Source organism: Aedes aegypti, chromosome 3 (genome assembly GCF_002204515.2).
Source record: "Aedes aegypti strain LVP_AGWG chromosome 3, AaegL5.0 Primary Assembly, whole genome shotgun sequence".
Classification (NCBI taxonomy): Eukaryota; Metazoa; Arthropoda; class Insecta; order Diptera; family Culicidae; genus Aedes; species Aedes aegypti.
Genome location: NC_035109.1, coordinates 284,563,484 through 284,588,223, shown reverse-complemented (window position 1 = coordinate 284,588,223; position 24,740 = coordinate 284,563,484). Strand labels below are relative to the sequence as shown.

General features: G+C 36.7%; 2 protein-coding genes across 4 annotated transcripts in view; one reads left to right on the top strand and one right to left on the bottom strand.

Moving 5' to 3' along the window:
• The first annotated feature begins 6,796 nt into the window (after positions 1 to 6,796).
• Positions 6,797 to 22,188, top strand: LOC5572357 (protein msta). Of its 2 annotated transcripts, XM_001660266.2 has the most exons (7): positions 6,797 to 6,989; positions 7,251 to 7,382; positions 11,030 to 11,582; positions 11,645 to 11,796; positions 11,879 to 11,973; positions 21,565 to 21,887; positions 21,954 to 22,188. In XM_001660266.2, exons 1-7 carry the CDS (start codon positions 6,937 to 6,939, stop codon positions 22,146 to 22,148), a joined length of 1,503 nt encoding a protein of 500 aa, XP_001660316.1. In that variant the 5' UTR covers positions 6,797 to 6,936; the 3' UTR covers positions 22,149 to 22,188. The 2 variants fall into 2 exon arrangements, with proteins under 2 accessions (XP_001660316.1, XP_021710150.1); XM_021854458.1 differs by lacking the exons at positions 6,797 to 6,989; positions 7,251 to 7,382 and adding an exon at positions 7,531 to 7,565.
• LOC5572359 overlaps positions 22,132 to 24,740 on the bottom strand; it is a 17,780-nt gene continuing 15,171 nt past the window's right edge. For both annotated transcript variants that reach the window (XM_021854462.1, XM_001660267.2), the window contains exons 2-5: positions 22,986 to 23,588; positions 22,744 to 22,928; positions 22,440 to 22,683; positions 22,132 to 22,358 (exon numbers count right to left, since the gene is read on the bottom strand). In XM_021854462.1, the coding sequence (XP_021710154.1) occupies positions 22,164 to 22,358; positions 22,440 to 22,683; positions 22,744 to 22,928; positions 22,986 to 23,549 (1,188 nt within the window). In that variant the 5' untranslated portion in view covers positions 23,550 to 23,588 and the 3' untranslated portion in view covers positions 22,132 to 22,163. The remainder of the gene's footprint in view (positions 22,359 to 22,439; positions 22,684 to 22,743; positions 22,929 to 22,985; positions 23,589 to 24,740) is intronic.

Genomic DNA, 24,740 nt, shown 5'->3' with positions numbered 1-24,740 from the left:
CGCGGCTATCTAGGCTGCTCGGGAAAAGGAGTTTGATATTGATGATTAACTCCTGACGTGCCCAAGCAGCCCCAAAATTAAATAAGCTTAAAGTTGCTTAAAGAACCGAACACGAATGATTTTGATTCCATCGCTAGCCCCCTTGAATTTCTCACATTGCTTGATCTAATTGAGAAAAGTTTGTTTCGTTTTATTGGTTTAAATTGAAACCTCAATTATCTTCCAAAACCGTTCTCATTATTTTTTTGTGGTGAAATGAACTTTGTGTGGGTCCCTAAAATGTGGGGGCCCGGGGGCCATTTTAATAAAGACACAGACTTGTAAAGAAGTGAGGAAACTGTTAATTATAATTAAGGGGTTTGAGATTTGTTAGATTTGCAACTAACTGTGTCTATCGAAATCTACTTCTCTATCAATTATATACAGTGCTGTAAAACGGTGAACAGAGTCTCATGCACAACAGAAAAATGCTACCGCATCGGTGGTTCTTTTTGTGCGATTGCGTTCTTGCTTTCTTTGCTCACGATCGCCCGAACACATATACAGCAGAGGGCATCGCATCATTTTATTTTGACATGCACTCACGCATCAGATTCCCTGTGATATTTCTACAACAACAACGTTCGTACATTAGTTTGTAATCTATCTATTTTAATCATAATGCACCCAATTTTTTTTCAAAAATAGCAATGAACAGAAAAAAGAACGGCTGTGAGCAGACTCTGCTCATCCAGCAATCACGCTCTTTTTACATATGTTTTGTTCTGGTTCTCCAATGCAAGAAGCTGTGAGCAAATCGGTCGTTGTTGGTTCGTGAGCGTGTGAGCGTGAATCCTGCTTAATATTGGTTCATTTTGCGTAAACGGCATGATGCTTTCCACCACTGATTATATACATTCAAAATTTTGATAATTACAATTCAGATAGATATCCTTGATCGAAAGAGAGAAAACTGTCAACTCAATATTAAAATAAGGTTATTGGGTATAATTCGACATTATGAGTAAAATTGCGATAGCCAGAAAAGACTCAAGCATGAGCATGATTGACCGCCCGCAGTTGCTACTCCGTTATTGCAAGAACGGCAAGAACATGGAACTAACAGATGCTACTCAAGATCAGTAGCATCCTCAATGTGTAAATACTGGTGCTCTCATTATTATAACAAACAATACCGGCTGCGTCCGAAAGCAGGTCAATATGGGGATGGGAGGGAAATGTTGACGTGTTACTTGCTTTATAGAAGCCGAGGAGTTCTCTGCACTTCCACAAGAAAAACACTGTGAGTTTGGATATGAGAAAGGATTCGTTTTGGCAAACGATATATATTTATCGTTTGAAATGAATACGTGAGCTTACACACCGATGAGCGATACCGATAGTGCGGTTACTAGGCGAACCCGACGCTACTGACGCACTCTGATTTTTTTTTCACCCGAACAACGCGAACCCGATACAATTGATCTGGATTCCGTCGTTCGCCCACACGACTTTCACTTAAAACTACTTTTGCATTTTGTATCGCGATGATAAGATGTTTTAATATAGAAGATTAAGAAAATACGTTGGCATTCAAAATGTCGAACTATTCAAAGTTTTTTAGTATTTCCAAGAAAAGAAAGCTATGTACAATAAAATTATGTTTAGTCAGAATAAGGGGTCAAGCCGACACTTAAAATAACGAGCCATGCATAGTTTGTTTGAAAATTACAAGAGAGATAATGATAGATCTCAATCTTCTTCTTAATTTAATGCATGTAAATTAGTGATATAGTCATGAATATTTTATAAGATAAACCACATATCATATCTTTAAGAACACGTGACTCTGTAGTACGCCGACATTCATAATGTCGAACTATTCAAAGGTTGTTTTTAGTAATGATGAGAAAAGGAATGTATATGTATACTAACATTATTTAAAGCAGAATAAAAGTTTTTGCCGACACTTGTAGCGACGAACCATCCATATTTTGTTTGAAAAATATAAAAACGCAATATTGCCTCAGTATAAATGTGTAATTATAAGCATGAAACGAGCTCACCAGTTGTTAATCCATCCTCGACAGAACATGAATCGTTTCGCACTCGCACAACGTTAACCGGTCACGATTGATCTTGATTCCACAGGGAAATGGAACAGAATCAAACGACCACACACTACGCCACTGGTCAGCAATTCCCCAAAAGCACTGCTCAGTATTTCGCGCGCAAATGGAAAGAAGGGAATCGCACCGATGAAACGAGAAAAAAACGAACACGTTTGCTTGGGCTTCTCCGAAGCACTCGATAGCCTGAAAAGACTCAAGCATAGATATATGTATTTGTGTATATTTCTGTAGACTTCTATATTATATTCACTTAAAATGGTCCCTGAAACCCGTAGCTATTCAGCAAGACCAAGCTGAGGGTCGTGGGTTCAAATCCCACCGGTCAAGGATCTTTTCGGGTTGAACATTTTCTCGACTTCCCAGGGTATAGAGTATCTTCGTACCTGCCACACGATATACGAATGCAAAAATGGTCATTGGCACAGTAAACTTTCAGTAATAACTGTGGAAGTGCTCATAAGAACACTAAGCTCAGAAGCAGGCTTTTTCCCAGTGGGGGAGTAATGCCAGAAAGAAGAAGAAAGGTCCCTGAAACCTTGTTGTGTGGTGGTTGTGAAATAAGAATAAAATTATTGATAATCTAAATATACAGAAATGGTAGCAGCAAAGACAAAGAACGTATTTGTCTAACCCTTGAAAAAGATGGCATAGCCCATTGAAACGTCGGGTGGAAATGGATATAGTTTAAATATATGACAGTTCAATGAACAATTTGAAATCATTGCCTACTAAGACCAAACCATGAAATCTGTAGGCAAGAAATGTCAAAATTGGATACCCAAGTGACAAATTTATTTTTACGAATTACTTCCAGGGTGCTATAAATAAACGCCCATAAAACCACTGTCAAGGCATTGTTGCTTTCATAGCATCCCCCAAAATCTCTTGTACCCCATTGGTATGTAATTTAGTTGAACACTTTTGTCGAAGACACAAACTTTGTATTTCATCACTGAACTGGGATATAAACAATTAAATTGTTCTACCCCTAGCACCATCTTGTAAGTGTTTCCCAACTAATGTGATCAACTTTGTCGAAGATACCAATTTTGTATTCAACCTCTGGATTGGATTGGATTATAAACGAAAGAAATGTTTTCACACTAGCGCTATGTTGGGAGTCAAAGACACCAATTTTGTATCTCATCGCTGGACTGAGGTATGAACGAAGCAAATGATTGTACGCCGAAAAGTTGTTTCTTATGTTGCTTCTACATGCGACATTTGTTAGAGTCTGTGTGCCACCTGGGGAGTTAATTCTGAATTAAAACATTTACTAAGTGGAAGTCAGCAGTCCTGTGATCAACTTTGCAGAAGACAGTTTTCTTCTAAACCTCTTTATTTTCGAGATATTTACACTACAAGTACTGTCCTATTTATTGGACGCTGGGCGTTCGGGGCTTCTGTCCTATTTTTAGGACGCTGGGCGGACATGGGTTAAAACCGAAAAGTCAAAACGATGATAAAGTAATAATGTAGATATGTATATTTTTAAGTCACCTCTGATCCGATTGTAATAATTATTATCAAAAATGATGATTCAACCCCTTTTGAATACAACAAGCGTCATCATTTGTTTTCCTTACATACGTTGGAATTTTATTAATAGCCACCATGCGTCTCCATTATACACTGCGACATTCATCGGATTAAACACGCAAAGCAACGGTAGGTATGGTGCAGTCGAGCCTCCTTTAAAAACATTCTATTCACTCGCAATGCATCGTGGTTCCTCGAATATCTTCCACCTGATGAAGATCATTTTTACCTACGGTAAAAGTCTGAAATTAATAACCCAACGAAAATCTACTCGAGCACTGGCATGATTAATTTTGCTTCTTTTTTGTTTATTGACCGAATTGCCAGAAATTTCATTCTAAGAATCAATTCAATACAACGCATATTGTAGCTCATAGCTTGTATACCAATTTCCCTGAAGTGAATAAAGATGCCAAGAAATAGGATCCGCCCCTAGATAAAATTATTTCCAGATTGTTGGAAATTGCTGTGCGTGTGACATGTATGAAATGGTGTTACAGTAGACCAGACTGTGTTTTGAAATGTGTCTCACACCTGTAACTTCTTCTTAGGATTACGTCCACACTGGGACAAAGCCATCTTCTCAACTTAGTGTTCAATGAGCAGAGCTTTCTTTGCCAAAGTTAAGGAAATTTTCATTAATATCCTGGACCGACCGGAAATCGGATCCACACACCTTCAGCATGACTTTGTTTTGTAGCCGCAGACTCTAACCACTCGGCTAAGGAAGGACCCCACACACCTGTAACACTTGAGCGTAAATCATAAATTTTCTTAATCTTATGACTAATTAGTATAAATTCTTTAATTAATTTCATAACGCGTAGGCAGACCTCATGTAGTCTGTTTCGGATGGACTGCTACACATATGAAACTATATTTTAATTTGATTCATTTTTGGCAAAGATCCATCCGAGCGAGATTGATATGTTCTTCCTGAGTAATGCCAGGTAATAGCCCTCCATAGCGGCGGTCTAGTAATTGGAGTACACATGCACCTGCTGTGTACGCGAAACAGAATATTTACGATCATCTTCCATAGACTCGGCTGGCCAGAAACGATACCGCTTTTCCAAGATCTGCGCTCATATGATATTAACAGCGAGTAGCAGAATCGTTTGTCGCGTTCCACCCACTCAAAGTGATGATTTGCAGATGCTTCCAATTTCCTTTGGTGGCAACTCATCGTCTTGTTATTAAACAGAAGTATGCGTGAAGTTCGCTGCCTCCCAAGTACTTATTTCGATAAATAGACTATACATTGTAAATGCCAAACTCGATGACCATTACCCTGAATGAGTCACTACCCCGAAAGCCATTATACCAAATGCATAAGAAATTACATTTATTACGTCACGTCACGCCAAAGTCCTGCCATTTAAAACCCCATTATGACACATTTTTATGGGGTCTTTGAACGTAAAGTGCTGCTAACAATACTCGGCTTTAAATTGGGCAATGGCATCTGGCGGCGTCGCATGAATCACGAGCTATACCAAGTCTATAGAGAAATGGATATTAAGGGGATTCACTTAAAGTCGCGTAAAGAGCAATTCTGCGTAACTCGAGCAATGGAATATTTCAAATGAAATATTCTTCGTTTGATTCGATAGATGTCAAACAAGATATTTAGAATCTAGTTGTCTATGGATCTATCCGCTGTTAACGTCAATTGTTTGCTATTTTCAGCTAGAAAGTCATCATGTTTAGAATTTATTCCGCATTTATTTTGTAATACAAAAGCGTTATTACGTATTGGTCATATTATTATAGATAATTATTGAACTAAGGAAAACAGTTGATCCAGTTTTCGGTAGTTCTTATTAAAAACAGCCAAGATTGATTCTTAGAGATTCCATATATGACCGCTTCCATCAGTGCATCTCCAGCTCCAGACCATCGGAAATAACATTAACATCATATGGGATAGAAAGATAGCCCAGTAACTTGTAATTCCTTTGAAATGATAACCAGTGTTTCGCATGTTTGATTCGAAATTGTCCTAAGACCGCTGGAGTCATTTGTTTTTCTTTCTCAATTGGAGGACGCCCAGTGGTCATTTAAGGGGAAGGGGGTGTCTGGCTTAAGACCTCGGTTCAAACAAATTTAAAAATTGTAGTATGGACCTGTATGAACAGAAGACCCCAAGGGAGGATGGGGAGTGGGGGTCTGGCAATTCAAGAAAAAATCCACATGGTTTATAGACGGTCCTTGAAATGGAGTAGAAGACGTAGCTACCCCACGAGACTGTCCAAGAAAATGTTCCACTTTTCCAATACCGATGAACCAGTTGTAAGAGTCCTTGCCTCAATTCTTCCCCCACCAGGACACATTATTCCAGATAGCGAAACCGAACACTCGACTTCAAACACTTTTTTTATTCAAATGCAAAATGCATTTTCCGTTCTCGTTCTCTTAAAACAAAATATTGACATTTGTCGTATTACCAAAGCGTTCTTGGATTGATCTACTCTTAACTTTGATCATCCCGAAATGTTTCACTGGAAGTTTACGCACCGTGATGAAATATTTAAGATAATCGATTTAGTACGACTTACGCAGCGCTTTACGCTGTTAAGTGAATACCCCAATTGTTAAGCGTATAAAAGACGGCAGGCTGCGTAGTGCTGGGGATGTAGCTCGCATGTCGGAGGAACGGTAAGTTGAACTAATATTCAGCAGAGAACCAAGGAAAGTTCGGGCACCAGATGGGTTTTAGTAGTTGACGGGGATTTGAGGTCACTTAACGTTCAGGATGACTGGAGATGGAGAAGGCTTCTTTAATCGGCGTAGATACAACGCAACAGCCCATAAGTATCAAGTATGTACTGGTTTTGTATGAAAATCTGTACTATACTAGCCAATGCACAATTCATAAAATTGTACTGTTCTAAAACTTGAAGGGAAGGAGAGAACGGGTAGAATAGGGCTTCCGTCCTTTTTTTTTGACACATCAATACGTTTTATAATAATTTTAAAAATGCTTCTAGTACCTTCTAGATAGATTATTTTGGACTAGAATACATTTTCCATTAGCTTACGATTCGTGTACATGTCCATGAACCTGAGCAAATTTCGACTCACCTCTGCTCGAGAACCTCTGGTCCATTTCCTACGGTCAGTTGGTGCAATGCGCGGAAAACCCACTGGTTTGATCATTCGCTCGAAGAATTCACAACGTGACGGGTGCGAACGAGCATGTGTTAACGGCGCTACCGTGGTGATCCAGTAACGTATTTTTTTTTTTGGAGCCGTCGGTTTTCGATAGTGGGTGTTGAAAGTGGAAATGGCACGGTTCGAGGAAAATTGTGAGATTTTGGAATCGGACGAATTGGGGCGGTAAGGTTAAAGGAGCTATTATGCGGCATGATTTATGGTGACTTTTTCTTAGTGAGTGTGGAGTGGAAGGTGCATCGTTTTGGATGCGAAAAAAAAATCTTTCATTAATTGCGCACCGTTTGCTTGGTAGTATGTCAACCATGTCAAAGCTGCTGACATCCCGATTGACGTCGGCCTAAATGTTTGCCTCGTGGCGCTGGTTCCGTTCCCGTGATGGACAATCATATTTGTTTGTTTGCTTTTCTGTCGTTTGTTGTCTAGATATTTAGTGGCCAAACGGGACCTAGCGCGTGGACAACAAATACTGGTAGAACAACCGATCGTCGTTGGACCGTACTGGGATTCGGGGATACGCTGTTTGAACTGCTTCAGGAATTCGTGCACTATTTGCAGGTTGGTAATCAATAAGAGCTAATCTTTGTAGTTAAAAAACATTAATCAATTTTTAATTAAAATAAGACAATCTCAAAATTTTCTTATAAATCCATGCAAACAATATTTTTTATACATAATTTTATTAATATTAGTTTATTGTCCATCAACATAATTATAAAATATGTTGCCGAGCAAGTCGACGTAAGTGTCAAAATGACCAAACTGCATTTTTCATAGTAATGCATTCTTTACCTGATAATACATTAGTGAGATATGCGATCAACACTTAATTGTTCGAAAATATTTGAACAATAATGGCAAAACGGATTTACAAGAATACATATACCAACTAATCCGAACAAACAAACGTTTTGTCTAGTGTTTGTTCGGATAGTTTAGCGTAGAAACCAGGTTGCTAAAACACTGATCAAGTGTTTACTTTAATTCATTATCGTTCATCAAATTTAATGATTGGTCGGATAAAATTATGTATGCGTTATTATTTAAAAAAAAGTAGAGCATGAAACAAAAAAAAATCTTCAGCAAATGCACAGATTGTTTAACTAAAAGCGTAAACAGATGCAGGAATGCAGCCGGAAAGACTAAAATGCATTCTCCTACCAATGATCATGCAAATATGGACAGTAGAGCAATCATACCAAAAAGAGATATATTTTAGCTACTGGGAATGATAAATCTTGAAAAATTGATGGAGGATTTCAACTAATATTCCAAGGTATACTTTTATTGATTAGTGACAAAGGCCGTTCTCATGGGGCAAGTGTTAATGTCCTATGGAATTATCTTTGATAAGAGACGAGCCAGCATAGAACCGAAAGTTTCTACAACAATTGGGGTCGGTTTTGAGTTAAGTATGCTGCCAGACGGGGCTTTTTTGGATTCCGGGAGCTACTTTGGACATTCACGCCTTCGATTTATTTGCAACATATATATAAATCTGAGTAATTTTGAGTCTTCGGCACTTTTATTGTTCAATATATGGTCTACAACATGGCATGAACATTTTTTGGAACAACATCAACAATAACATGATACAAGATAATATTTCAGAGAAATCGGAATAAACATTTACAAGGTACAAAACATTTGCTATGTAAACATTGTTGATCCGTATTGGATCTTCTTTAGGTCCCATGCGAATCGAAAAGTTGGAGATGCAACACTATCTAAATATTCGACTGAAACGCCATAAACTTCTCGAAAATACACACCATCCTGACCGTTATCGGGGGGTCATAAAAAGAATACGTCGTAAAAAAAATCAGAGTTATAAATATGTTTTTGAAAAAATGCAACGTGTGGTTGTACTGACCCGTGATATTCGGCATAGTTGAAGCATGAATAAAGAACTTTCCAAAATGGCCACTGAAGTTTTCATATTCTGATGATAGATGGCAGCACTGCTTTATTTTTAGCATTGGAGGAGTAGGATCGTTCAGAATTTACAAAATATTCAAATGCCTGTTACGATAATGTTTGTGAATCGATTACGACTTTAATCAACAATTTCTCTACGAAAATAGTGTTTTTATGGAAAGTACTTGGACAAACAATGTTGCAAATGGAACAAACTTTTCGAAATCAGTTAAAAAAAAGTTGATTTTTAATAGTAAATTGATTGTTTATTAATAGTTTTACTATTGGATGAATCTTATTTATTCCTCTTTCCTTTTTATTCTTCTTAACGGATAAACATAAAATTTGATAATTTTCTAAATTTTAACAAAAGATTGCATAATACCTTTTTTGTCAAAGTTAAAATAGAAACTATCATCATTGAAGTATTGAAACTTGTTTTTCCAATAAAGCTTCTTCTTCTTCTTCTTCTTTTTCTTGGCATTAACGTCCTCACTGGGACAGAGCCTGCTTCTCAGCTTAGTGTTCTTATGAGCACTTCCACAGTTATTAACTGAGAGCTTTCTTTGCCAAAGTTGCCATTTTCCAATTCGTATATCGTGTGGCAGGTACGATGATACTTTATGCCCAGGGAAGTCAAGGAAATTTCCTTCACGAAAAGATCCTGAACCGACCGGGAATTGAACCCAGACACCTTCAGCAAGGCTTTGCTTTGTAACCGCGGACTCTAACCACTCGGCTAAGGAAGGCCCCTTCCAATAAAGCTGTCAACCTCAAATTCATACAATTACAGCTTTTCGAAGTAAGCAAAACGGATAGTACCTTGTTCGTGAATTTAATAATACACTATTTTGATGAAATGCGAACATTTGAACTGCTACACAAAATCGAGACAAAATCTAGGTTTGAAGTAAAAAAATTGACTGAACAATACATATTTATTAAGAAATACATGAGCTAAACCAACCAGGAAACTGGAATAGATGTAGAAGGATGTTCACTTCACCCAAGTTTCGTCGGACAGAGTAAAATACAATACAAAATCAGAATCAAACTAGGAAACAAGAAAAAAATTAGACTATTCTATGATTTGACATTTCTAATTTCTTCCAACTATTGAGACTTTCATTTTTTTGTATTTAGTCTTTGGAAACTTTCTCAAACTTGCATTAAAATCACAGAAAGCAATATTATAGCTTTCATCCCAAATTGTGGTGTTTAAACATAGCTTTAAAAATGATTCCAAATCTTCACGAACCAATACATCATTACTTCCCTTCCAAAGGAAGTCATCACTGAAAATTTTTTAGTGACTATCTCGGAGATGGGATTCGATCCCAGGTCCTCAATAGCAAATAAGCGGAAAATTGTGTCTACAAGATAATAATTGATAACAAAATCTCGAAGCTTGTTATAAAATTGGTAATCATACTTGATAGCTCAACCGTTTGGTTTTTAAATAACAATACGACTACAAATTGATGAAGCAAATTCAGTCAATTGTAATTTCGGTGAATTTTATCATCGAGAACAAAAGGGTTTGGTAGTAGACCGAAATTTGAAAATATATATTCAACATGCAGTTTAATTAACTCATCATCTATTTTCAAATCTTTTGGGGGGGGGGGGGGGCAAGTTCACGTTTCTGAGGAGACCAGGCCCCCCTGGCCCGTTTCTATTTACGCCAATGTTGATTGATCCATGATGTCTCAATTGTTAGACATTGTCCGGTATTAGATGATGTCCAGTACTAGAAATTCTCCTCCTAACCTACATTATATTCAACTCAGGAGAGTTGAAGTATTTTTTATCGAATATAACTTTTACAAAAAAAAAAAAAGCTTCTTTATAATATTTTTTCAAGATTTATGAATGTTCGAATAAACTTATTTTGATCGCTTTACAAATCAAGCTCTCCGTAAAAAAAATTCTTGGGGTGAAATTTAAAGTTTAAAGTTTGGAAAATGAACGCCACTGCATAGGAGAGTTTGCCACTAAGGTTTGTTTGGTGCAAAAATACTCGTATTTTGCTTGTCGAAACTTTTCGTAAGAGACTTATGTGGTTTTCCAGCAAATTATACAATTAACTCTTTTTTCTGTTAATACTACACTTTTTATTTTTTGTTTGTTCTGATGGTTTTCACCTCCTTTTTCGAAATCTTTAAAGCGAAATGTTTTCCTTTCGGAAATATCGTTGTGGTAAGGCTATTCCTAAGTGATATGTGCCGAGAAATTTTCCCATCAAATTCTAACAATCATATCCTGTATATACCAATCCACATTCTCAGAAAATGCAAAAGAGCACCCCTATGCTTCGATTGCACGACCCACAATGAGACGGAGTGCGAGTTCTATCTCAACTCCGGACTGAACATCAATTTCCTGTTCGATCATTTCAACGTTGTTACGCCGGTGCGTTGTCTGCTGCTAGCTTCATCAAATCGCGCCAAATTCGATGAAATGATGACCATGGAGGCACACACAGAAGAAAGACGAGATACGGATATATGGAACGCGCATGAGAAAAAAGTCGTTCGCCCTTTGCTGGAAAACAAAGCGTTCGATGGGAAGATGGAAAACTTAAAAGTGACCAGTGAGTTAATCCAGCGAATCTGTGGATTTTTCGACGTTAACTCGTTTGAAATTCGTGGCAACATGGATGACGCGCAACAAGAAGAGAGCTTGATACGGGGTCTGTATCCAAAGGCGGCACTCATGGCACACAACTGCGTATCCAACACGTTGATATCGGTCGACGGAGATGCAAACCTCAGACTTTACGTGACGACACCGGTTAAGAAAGGCGAAATGCTGTTCTACAATTACACCAGAAGTTTGTTTGTACGGTTCGATCGCCTTCGCGTTTCGTCACTTCATAAACAATCCGTTTTTTACTTCTGCAGGGAACATTCGAACGGAGAACACATCTCAAGCTTGGAAAATATTTCGTTTGTACGTGCAGTCGGTGCGAGGATCCTACCGAGCTGGGAACGCATTTGAGCTCCGTCAAATGCACAGGATGTGATGATGGTCTGTGCTCGTACTATGCCGAAGAGTAAGTTTGTTTTTATGGAAGATGTTATTGTTATATTTAGATCGCAAATACGTTCCGCCAAATACGATGTTTGCTATTTTAGAAATAAATGGCGCTGTAACAAGTGTGCGAAGGAACTTGAGGAAACATATGTCAATAATGTACTTTCGGACGCCAGGAAGGATGCATTCGAGTGTGGTAAGTGAGGGATTTAATGCGGAACATGACATACCTCCATGGGGCTATCGGTATCACGTTACGAACACTATTTGATATTAAGTTTATACTAAACTGCTGCTTATGGAATTTCTGCTATGTTGTTTGAAGTATTCGAAATTCCAATGCCTCCATGCGTAGGTACTTTGAATCACGCATGGTGGAAACGCATGGTGACTTGTTATTCCACCAGATAATATAATTAGCTCAGGTCCCATACACTACAGTTATTTATTAACAGCATTGTTATTTAATTGTTTGTTAAGATAGACACATAATGTACTAGATTACCTCTTGGCGGTCGGTATTCACATATCAGCCCTGTGTTTTTCTTCAATTGTAGAGTAATCCGCGGTATTGTTCTGTAAGTTTGTATGTACCGTTATGACTCATATTCCGAACACTTGAGGCCAAGAGTGACTTCAAATGCATCTGATAGGCATAGATTAGTTGACATTCGTGTAAATTTTAATTTCATCGCAAAGTGTAACTGTTAGCTCTTGGGTGTGCCGTTAAAATTGTTAGTTTGAACTTGTTCAGTATTGTTTGTTAGTTAGTTTGCACGAAAAAAAAAACCGTTGCTGGATTCATGAACAAAAAGTCATGAATTCATAAAATTTTATGTTTCATGATATCATGACTCATGACTAAAAGTCATGAGATCATGATTATTATGCAAGAATTTGTATGCTCAGGGCGTTACACAAATCTAACTGTCATTTTCCTTACCTCAGTCAACGTGTCTCATGGCGATCGGTGATGTTTTCTAGTAAAATTATGAAAAAAAGTTTTGTTTTTGAAAAAGTTCAAGTTCTTCCGAACCTTGTCATCATGTCGATGACATTCTTGGCGAAATTTCCATGAGTTCCCACATTGTTCCAAAATGTACTTACTTCTTCCTGACTATGCAGAACCGGGCAATGTTTGACTTTGAGCGAAGATATTGGTTGACAAGCTCGTCGGCGATTTCAACTGTTCGGAAGTGATGCATTCCCCACGTCTCATAACAGAGCAACGCACAAAAGTCCTTCGGTGGCCAAATGTTCCAGTTCCACTTTCAGCATCCGCGTCGTTAAAAAGTGTTCCATCACTAATATAATCCTCCAGCATTTTGTGAGCCTAGGGACCATTTGACAATTTAACTGATGCTCGAAACAACATTTTGCGTACAAACCTAATCATCGAATATTCGCGTTCCTGCTAAAGATGTGGCACTCGTTATGTTGACGTTTTTGGAATGTTTTCACGGTTTATTACTGGCACAAAAACCGTAACTATTTTAATCTTCATTTTATTTGTTTACCAATGGCAACTATAAACTGGGATCTTAAATGACGTATAATGTCTGTTTTCATGAAATGAGTTCATGATTCAGGGATCCTGCTTCATGATTTCATGACTCAACTTGCCACTTTTCAGCACCAAACTTGGAATCAGAAATGACAGGCATCTAAACACGAGAATAGTGCTCATGTTTTTACGAACTGTGTTCATGATATCAGATCCTGCTTCATGATTTCATGACCGAAATTGCCACTTTTTGCGTCAAAAATAGGAATCATAAATGACAGATGACTAAATCCATGAATATTTAGTGCTTGTGTTTCCATGAATTTTATTCATGGTTTCAGTATACCTACATGCTTCATGATTTGAGGATTTAAATTGACATTTTTCTTCGCTAAAAATTGAACACGTAACGTACAGCCGACGTTACGGTTAAATGCATCATGATTTCATGACTTTTGGTCATGGTGTATTTTCATAACATGAAAACACACCTTCCTCCCGAAATCATGACTCTTTCTCCCATTTTAGAGCGCCGCATTTTTACCCGTGTGGAACAACATATTGATTCAAATTCCGAACACTTTGTTGATTCTGTCTCATATTCCGAACACCTTGATTCAAATTCCGAACAGCATGAATAAAACGTATTCAAATGAATAATTTCACAAATAAATTTATTTGAGCTAGTTTTATTGACCTTGAATAGAGAATCACCACTACTCCCGAGGTTTAAAATAGACTTGAAGACATTAAAACTGAGTTGCAAATGACTGCCATTTTTTGATAATTTGGTGACACATTTCAGTGAAATATTTCAACCAAATCGCCATACAAAAACCGAGTGTTCGGAATGTGAGTCTGTTTGGAATTAGAGACAAAACGGTATATATTTCTTCGATCTCGCCAGGGCTTTTGCTAGACTGTATTTTATGAATCAACTTGTTAGTTTCATCCCTATAGTAGGTTGCAAGGTTGCATCCTATCTGGCTAAACTGTCGGCGATTTTTGATGGAAATTAAATACCACAATATCCGGGCACCTAGTACAATGTAACATCGTTCCTACTGGCCAATTACTTCAGAATGCAATCCACACTTTGATCGGCATATAAATGCCTTTTCTAAGCATTCGAAGCTCCTTGATTGTCCGAGAAAATACAGATCTTTGCAAACCTGTAGTTCCTTTTGAGGTAAACATTTGGCTTGTATTTGAGCCTGGAACTGCGTAACTTGCTAATACCGAAAACTCCGGCACCGGTATTATCGTCCATCTTTGACCCGTCGAATCTGAACGTAAACTTGGCCCACCAGAATCCTAAGTATATCGGCTTGTTTTAACCACAATTTCTAAGGAAATTTCTAAGTTGGTCTTTTGTTATTATACCGAATTCATTGATGATCTTCATGTGCCTCATTAGATCATCATCTAGTATTTTATTGTAATGAATAAACTGCAAGGCACTTTTAGCAGCTTGCAGTTTAAGGCTCAAGAATCCATCATTCAATCATCAGCAATCATCAATAATTAAAAACCAGTTTTTTCGTTCATATTGCAATCAATTCTTATGAAAATCTATCATCGCATGTCAGATGGCAAGAGCAATGCAATGATAGATTTTCTTGAACATTGCTTTGATTTTGAGCAAAAAAACTGGTTTTGAAAAATTATTTAACGATGATGGTTATTTTCCTTTAAAATAATTGACGTACAGGTAGTATATTAAGGCGAAGTAGGCCGTCATTGAAATTTGTACGCGTCGTTGATGATTGTTGCTAATTCATCTCATGATTTCGAGTCAAAGAAAATCAGTTGGTTTTGCACTGACACAGCTGGAAAAGCATAAGCATACATACTTTATACATGTTAGCGTGTACAGTGATACTTTTTCACATCAATATAAACTATCAAGACTGAGTTTTATCACTTTGAAATGCATGCTGAAATGTCATAATTGTTGCCAAAACGAATGACGGGCTACTTAGCCTTAAGAAAAGCATCTAAACTCTAAAGTAACCGATGGTGTACTTTTCAGTGCCCCTGTCATTGATATACAAGCAAGCCTTTGTAACTTATAGCTATAGCCACCCGACCAGAACCACATAACAAAGTTATAGTACATTCCTAACAGCAGCAGTTATAAATAACAGAACTTGATATAATTTTGTTATCAAGATGGCTTTGTTCTCAACTTGTTATATTTTTAGTAACACATTTATAACAACATTTGTTATATTTTTGACATCGCTTTTATAAGTTTGTTGAAAATAAAATCCGGTGTCATAAACAGTAACATAATTAGCAATAATTTTGTTATTTTGTAACATCCTTGCAACACATTCTGTAATAATGTTGTTATAATTATAACAGGGTTTGTAATATTTTAGTTTAGTTTGGTGCGAATTTTGTTAGAATTTTTGTTATTTTAACTACTAACGGTACATGTTTTATAACAACTGGTGTTATAAAAAAATCATATCAGGGGAACACATTCTGTTATAATCTTGTTTCTTTCATCTGGTCGGGCAGCTTGTTTTGAGCGGTTATCTCATCATGAAGCGTAAATAATTCTTGACCGGAATATTGCATAATATATCCAGTGTACCATATTGGGACGCAGCCCCCAGCTTTTCACTAGGGCGTTACTGCAGACCCGCAGATGTGAATTCCAATTCAGTTTCTGATCCAAGGTCACTCCAAGGTGTTAAACCTCTTCCGAGAATTCAATTTGAACTGAAGGATGTTTGAGATTTAACTTTTTCTTTCTGGTAAAAGGCACTTTAACAGTTTTAGAAGGGTTTACATTTAAGCCCTCAGACCCTCATTTGAGAAAAATGTTGTATCCCCAAGTAACCAAAAGTTCAGATTAAAGGGCATGTTTTGACTTAAGCAGCTCGCTTTTTTAGTAATTAACCGAACTGAAGTTCACATAAAGTTCGTTGAAGTAGCTTAAATAGAATGATGGTTACTATAAAGTAGAGAAAAAGTTCGTCTCGAATATGTTCTGAACTTTGAATTGTTGTTTTGAATTGGCCACATCCCCCGGGGCACCTGGAAGCTACTACAGTGATACCTCTATGAGTCGATGTTCCATGACTCGATATCGACTCATGGAACCATACTAAAAACAAAATTTCATGGTTACTATGATGGTCCCTAGAAGCAGCTTTCCAAAGGATAGCTGTTCCATTGCTCGATATTTCCATGAGTCGATGATCCCTTCAATATCGACTCATGGAGGTTTCACTGTAATTCGATTTAATTCGATGATGCCTGTTATTATGTGGAATATTCTGCGAAAACAGTAAAAACGCAAATATGGAGTGTTCATTTTATAAAGTGGACACCTTGTGTATGCTATCTTATTTATCAATGATATCGCAATCGTTTTTCTGTGCATCGTTCGACTAATATTGTACAATGTTGTGATAATAAAAAAAACCTTCAGGATAATTAAATTTCACACGAACAAGGAAAAACGTTAAGTACCGTCGTGCGCAGTGATAGTGGGCCATAAGGCTGACTTTGGATCAAGATTTATACCGCAAACGAATACCACAATAATGAAAACAATTTGGCAAGTTTCAAGAATACGTTATAAATAGCCACTACATGCTCATAGATTAGATTGATGGTGCGAGGCCTACCATATACTAAACGACATAAGAAAATATATGTTAATCAGTTAAGCAAAACGAATGCAAAAGTGAAGAATATTAATATGACACTTCATGTCAGAGCTATTTTCATTTGAATCGAGTACATCGAAGACTTAATATACAAATATAAAAAAATATATAACTTTCGCAATTTCGAAACGTTTACGATCAATCTGTTCTACAATCACTATTTGATGTAGTTTTGAATAGTTCGTCACTTATAATTGACAGCCTAGTTATAATGGAACTTGAATATGGTATCAAATCTCTTAGCGGAATTCATTCAATTTTGTTCAATTTATACTACGGAGCCGGATCCTATTCTAGGCACTTTTGATTCACTTCGGCAGTAGGGTTTTTGAAAGCTATTGAGCTCATATCTGACCACAATATGCATCTTATGGAAGTGCTTCTTATAGGTTTCAGACGATTCGGGCGAGGAAAACCCCCCATGCCAAAGTGAATCATGGAAGTGTCCAAGTAGCTCTGCACCCTACATTATCAAAATAACCCCAAAACAGAAGACCGACATTCGATTACAGTGATACCTCCATGAGTCGATGTTCCATGACTCGATATCGACTCATGGAACCACACTAAGAACAAAATTTTATGGTTACTATGATGGTCCCTAAAAGCAGCTTTCCATAGGATTGCTGTTCCATGACTCGATGTTTCCATGAGTCGATGGTCCCTTCAATATCGACTCATGGAGGTTTCACTGAATATGAAAAATTATATATCCATTCAAAATAAATCTTTTGGCCATTCCATTCAAAATTAATCTGATCAAATTTCGAACACGCTTTTTGCTGGGAGTACAAAGATGATGTATCAACAAATATGGCCACTAATGGATAAATCACTAGAGTGACCTAGTGTCAGAGAATAGTGAAATATTATTGTTTTTTTAAGCTCTACTTTTAGTAGAATAGTTAAGGATACTAACATACATTTTTTTCATGAAAATAAAGATTTGTGTTATGCGAAAAACAATGTTTAACTTTCACCAACAGATTTGCTTAGGAGTTTTTAGAAAAACCTTTAGTTTTTCAACCATAAGCATTTTGTAAGATCTTATATTTTCATAACATTATAGAACTATAGTTGAATAATGTACAGAAAACCGATTACTATTTTATCAATAAATAAAAAAGATATAACATACAAAATGTGTCCACATTTTAAAATGATCAATCCTTAACCCCTCTACCAGCAGCGAAAAAAAAAACAATTCTACGCGTCGGACGCCCAAAGGAATTTTGGAACATCTCGGGATCCAGATGACCAATGATCAGTATCGGCACAGATTCCTAAACTAGATTTATTTTGAGAACTTGTGAAAAAATGGTGCAAAAATATCGATAGACAAAAAAGCTATCGTGATTTTAATATTTTTGTAATGGAAACCAGCACTAAAAATAAAATCAATTATTAGAAGGAAGTAATCAGGATTTTTGTAAAATTGTCAACCCCCACAAAAGAAAAAAAAAGAATTCGTTTCGGCTTCATTTCGAAAAATAAACAAAAGATACATGTTGCATTTAAACATTTTGCAAAACGTCAGGAAAATATTCCGACTGTAAACACTGTTTGTCGAACAAATACATAAAAATATTCAAATCGCTATAACTTTTTGTTTCTCATTTTTTGCACATTTTTTCACAAATTCTAAAAAAACATAAATTTTGGGATTCTTTGTCAATATTGACAGTTAGTAATCTGGTTTCGAAGATATTCCGACATTCCTTAAGGGACCGACATTTCTCATATAAAATTTATTTGACCGCCATCTTGTTATTATTTACCTAATTTATCAAAAAATAAAATAAAATATGGGCTATACAATATCAGGTCATAATGAGCTTCTTTGAACGAATTATATAAATGGATTCAATTGTCTCCAAGACATCTCAAAATTACGAAATGATGTTCTTTGAAGTTTTCAAGATCTCTTTTGGACGGAGAAACATAAATGTTCATTATTGTCGGCGTGATAAAAAGTTTGAGACGCTTCATCGCCGAAGTTGGATTTTTATCGGAATCTATGCGAGATACCTAGCTTCGGAAGTGCTGTATTCGATTCACATCTGAATACCCTACTTCCAGTGAATCAATTGTCACCCAACACGCAGCAACAAAGACATTGTCATCTGCTATTCTTGTTGCAACAATTATATTCTGCAACATCAGTTTATCATTACTTGAACAGAATATGACAATGACCGATCACTACGTGCGTAGCGATTTTCTAGGCTTCGCATTGCAATTTTCGAGAATTTTCTCCGTGTTAGCAAACATTGGCACATTATCGAACAGTATTCATAAAATAAATTTGGTTTTGTGTTTAAAATAACTGATAAGTCGCGAGTTGAAAATGTTGCAACAGTGTTGCGCCCTTCCGGGTATCTTGCATGGATACCAAGTAAAAACAAATGTTCGGCGAATTGCATTTTCTAACGATTAACCAAACTTAAAATACTCAGAAACGGTAGCACCGATTTGTTTGATTTTTTATAACAAACTCTCATCAACAAAATGTTTTGAAAATCCAATAATCGAACGAGAGCAAAATGCTGTTGCCTTAGAATTTTGTTGGGTTATGGTCCTCCAAGGAATTTCGGAAAATTTCCGGATTAAGATGACTAATGATCAAAATCGATACAGATTCTAAAAGTAGAAGAGACTTTTGAGAACTTGTAAAAAAGTGAAAAACAAAAAAGTTACTGCGGTTTATTAATTTTTTGTGATAAAAAATGATGACTAGCAGCGTTAACACATTTAAAACAAAGGCAGGAGTTAACGCATTTAAAACAAAGGCATAAAACTAACAAAGGCTTCCCCGATCGTCAAATAAGAAGCTGCCAAGTAAAACGCGAAAATAAAACAAAAAATACACTCTGGCGATGCGAATAATGAACCTGCTTGCTTGGGCTTTACGAAGCGCACTCAACCAAAACCAAATAAAAGCCCATAAAAGCATACCTGTCCCATATTATTATTATTATTATTATTATTATTATTATTATGTTTTATTTAAGACACTTTACCAATAAGGCAAGGCATTCGTGTCTGATATGTACCATATGGATTTTTAATCCAATCCCTTTTTTTCATCGCAACGTTCATGTTTGAATATATACTCTACCACGTATATAAAAAAATAACATTAAAATGTGAAAAATATGAAGTTGGTACAGTTCGATATTGGAAAAATAATGGCATAACAGTCTCCTTCAGAATTTTCAACCCAGACAGCAATCGCAAAACGAAACTTGTGTTCAAGCTAAAAGAGTCATTTGTGCGGTGGCGCTAAATGAATATGGCATGCAGAAGCAAATCTCGAGTTTTAGTGGCCCGATGAAGCTGAAAATTTATTGAACTGCACACTACATACCTATGTGAAAACGTAGTGTCACATTTTCAAATCAACATATCAGTATAAACATGTGTAATGATCTTATCTGCAAAAAAGGCTCTCTTAGGATTCGCTCTTCTTCGTTAATTGCTTGCTTGTTGCATCGAATTCAGACGTTCTTTGGGTATGGGCTAATCTGCCCATACTCGCATAACAGTCCCATTTATATAGGAAATCCCATAGAATATGGGACTGTTATGCGAGTATAGGCAGTAACAGTTAAACCAAATATTTTTCGATCTGTTTTTCTCGATATATTAGAAATTGTATTGCGGCATCGTAATAACTGAAAGAGAACATAACCAAATAGAGTCTATTTTTGGCAGATAAGACCATTTGACATGTTCTTGGAGTAGTGAATAATAGCTAATAGAGCTGAGCATTGTACAGCCACCCACGATTTGAACAGTCGTTAATGCTGTACTGTACGACTGTTTGACATGTTCTCACTGATACGAAGTGGAACTTGACTTTTCTTCAAGTTTGTAGAGTAATGATTGACGAAAAATGCCTTCTAAACATGAGAATACGTTCATGGTAATGCATTTGTGCGTACTGTACACTGTTCACACTATTATGGGTCACCTAGTCACGATTATAAGTCACTCTATTTCGCATGTGATTCAAATGCAAATTAGTCATAATAGTGGGTGCCCCATGATAGTATAACCACTGTACAAAATATGAAACGTATGAAAATTTACATATTCCTACTTCTTCAAGGTGATGACATTGGATCGAAGAAACTGGAATTGTTTCGTAATCAAGAGAACCGTAGACGTAGATTTTTCCACAATTAATCTTGCATGTTTCCTCTAGCTTTTTAACAACAATTCATATAATAATGCGCAACAGTTTATCGTTCAACGCTTCGTCATCGTCATCATCGAAATTTCAAAAGCAGTTTTTCTGTGCACAACTAAAAATTATTCGATGAACATGTGTTCACTGTGTTTCGGTTGGATAATAGAATACAGTGAACACATTTTCCTATAAATTTTCTTGATGTTGAACGAAAAAACTGCTTTTGAAAATTCCGAAATCAATTACGGATCCTGCCCCCTTATATGATGATAAGCACTCGCCTGAAAGGTGAGGCCACAAATTTGAACTGGTGGTGAATTCACTAATCATTAATGAGTCAACGGGCTAGATAAACCATTCTACCTGAACGTTCTATTACTAATGGTGTTTTATATTCCTTGATAGCCAACAACATAGACGAACTGGAACGTGTTATAGCCAAACACTCCGAAACACTGCATCCGTGCAACTCTATCATCCTGGAACTGAAGCAATCCCTCGCCGGAGAAATCCGAAATCTTTGCCTGTTTTCCCCACCCTCCAAAGTAACCGAAAAATTATTGTTACGGAAATTTCATCTGTGCCAGGAAATGCTCACGATCTTGCGCGTGCTGGAACCGGGCATTTCCCGGCTCACCGGAATAGCACTGTATGAGTACCACGTGGCGCTGTGGGATCTAGCAAGGAAGAAGTTCGAAAATAAGGTGATCTTTGTGAAAGAACTGCTGGTAATATTGACTTTCGGTATATGTAATCTATGTTTCTGTGAACAGTTATGTCTACTGTAATTTTAGGAAGAATTAGCCAAAGCCGAAGGGGGTCTAAAGGAATCTATCAGTATGTTACTCTTTGAACATCCATCAACACCGGAAGGCCAGTTAACCAAACGAGCAATGCGCGATCTGAAGGACCTACGAGAGGAAATAAAACAAACGCAAGCAATTGTTCCTGAGATTAAGAATGGTCAGAAGGTAGTTAAAGTTAACTAGTGTAATCAATATTTATTATACAACTTCGTGCAACACATCATGTATTATTTCCATTATCCTTTGAAGAACTTCTTGACGATCCTCACAATAAGGCGGTTGGCAGTAAACGCATTGGTGCAATAGCTTTCGAAAAGCTTCTAGCTTGGAGTCAGTTCCTAAGCTGTGGAGGAAGCCCCTTTTGCTATCTCCATTTAGATTTTCGAGAAGTAACTGCAAAAAAGGTTGTATGTAGAATTTGTCGAGATGCCTAAATTTTTCTCAAAGAACTCAAATTCACTTCATTCGACTTACCTGACAAACTGCAAACAAATTGATGTCGCTAATTTGATGAACACAAATATCCTCTTGAATATAGGCAAAACAACCATCGCAGTCGATTCGAGAATGCACGTGTTTCTGCTTGGATGGTTTCAGTCTTTTACTATGGCTGTCGAGTATAATCACATTGTTCAGATCTACAAAGGTAACTTTAATCTCTTCTTCGGAAGACATGCTAACGACAATGTTATCAGGACTTATGTCCGTTAGGTAGAACCTGAAAAAAAAATAGATGATACTGCATATTCTTGTTCTGTGATATACTATCGATCTTTACCTGAAATTGTCTACTCCTGCAGTGAAATTCAGACTAGCCTTAATCAATTCATTAGCTATCAACAGTCTTACGTTCAATGGTCTATCATAATACTTGGCTAACGCCTCGCCTTCGTAACTCTCCACTAACGTAAATCCTCCTTGGAATATCAATTTTGGTACAGGAAAATTACGTTCCTGCAGCAACTATGAAAGACAAATCTTTAGTAATGGTACATAGATTCAAATTTCCCCAGACTTTACCTTCAGAAGCAATGGTTGAGCATTGATCCGCATCAATAAAATTTTATTCAAATCATTCTCATCGATTTCAAATAGAAACCTCTTAAGAGCTTCTTCGTCCATCAATGGACATAATATGGCACCTTCCAGTTGATTGTCGTTCAGTACACGTTGACGAAGAACTCGAAGATATGGTTCTTTATTTCTCAGCCGGCAGTTTCTATATATTTTAAGATCATTACAGATCGAACTAATCAATTCTTCTACTCCATGTTCCTTATTGAGATTCTTAATGACGACTCGCTGCTCACTCCCACTCAATGTCCCATATCGAACGCCGTGTTGGTTGAAGTGGGTCAATAGCTCCTCGAATAGTTCGTTACTATCGATGGATTTGAGGTTTTCGAAAAAGCTGCAGTTGACTGGTCTGGGAAAACATCCAGGACATAGAATCGTCGTATCATATTGGCACTGTTGCACGAGCGATTTGAGAGAGGAAGCCCTCTCTTCTGGCTGATATTTCATGACGATCCATAAAAATAAGGCAACGAGGTGAAGTTTCGTAAGTATTCGATGTTGAGACATTTTCGGCGTCTTTCATATTGATGGAGAAAATTTTATGATCTGAAATTGAAATAAACACAATTTAATATAAGTTTGTGGATCTTTTTTATTTATTTTTACTATTTATTTGAATCTTCTAAAAAAATAGAAGAACATCAACAACCTAACTTTTTATTTTCAACCAGCATACATCGAGTTTGCCTTTCTAATGTGCTGCTAACTACTAAAAGACTGTGTACCTACATCTTCTATTGATAATCAGGTTGAATTCAAATCAAATCACACCAATCATTGCTTCACAGATTGCAGTAAAATGACTGGTCGACAATAAAGCGTGCTCTATTAGAGGTGAACTCATGAATTCGCCATTGTGTCTTGGCAATGCAGATAAGCTTTTTGTCGGTCATTTACCCAGTAGTTATCAGATCCAATGACTAAAGCGCAGTTTTATAGCACACTTCTAAACTCATAGGGGGGTAACCCATGGGAAAACTGCCAAATTCGATTCAAACGGATACTATGTGTGGGTCACTTAAGGTGCTAATAACATTTACTAAACCCATAGTATGTATTAGAAAAATCTAGTGATGAATGCATATGTGTTGGTAATAATAAAAGACACTCATGCCTGTACAAGATTCAGAATATTCTCATAATGTATAAAGTCGCCTTGAATTACTTTTTGGAAAAGTCATACAATTTTGCAGTGTAAAATTTTCTTTAATACTCAGTGAATGGTAGATTGACGGTACCGTAATCTGGGGTAACATTGATCAATGGGGTAACATTGATCACAATGACCCTCCTTCTAAAAAGCTCGAATCAGAATTTATCGATGAAATACTTTTAATGCATGAATGGTGATTCTCTTTCTTTTATTCATGAGCTAAAACACAATAAGGTTTTTGCGAAAATCAACTCACATGAGTGATACGAGCAAGAGAAATGCGGTTGTTATTAAAACTGACATCGCCAAAACGATTCCGTTGTCAAAACTTCCATAAATATGTTCAGTTAAGCATAATTCATAAATTACTATAAAGAATGAAAAATTTCCTTAGGAAATTGCCTACCTGTAGGCGTATTCAACAATTCAAGGTGTTTTTAATTTTAAAATAACTCAAAAAGTAACTTGTAAGAATTTGGCCTTTATATTCGGCTTTAGGGACCAAGGTTTTAGTAAATAATGATGTTTTCAATATTACCGAACGT

Coding starts and splice junctions, on each gene's coding strand:
- LOC5572357 (XM_001660266.2), top strand. CDS start 6,937: ATGGCACGGTTCGAGGAAAATTGTGAGATTTTGGAATCGGACGAATTG. Junction 7,383..11,029: donor AATTCGTGCACTATTTGCAG/GTTGGTAATCAA, acceptor CCACATTCTCAG/AAAATGCAAAAGAGCACCCC. Junction 11,974..21,564: donor GAAGGATGCATTCGAGTGTG/GTAAGTGAGGGA, acceptor ATTCCTTGATAG/CCAACAACATAGACGAACTG.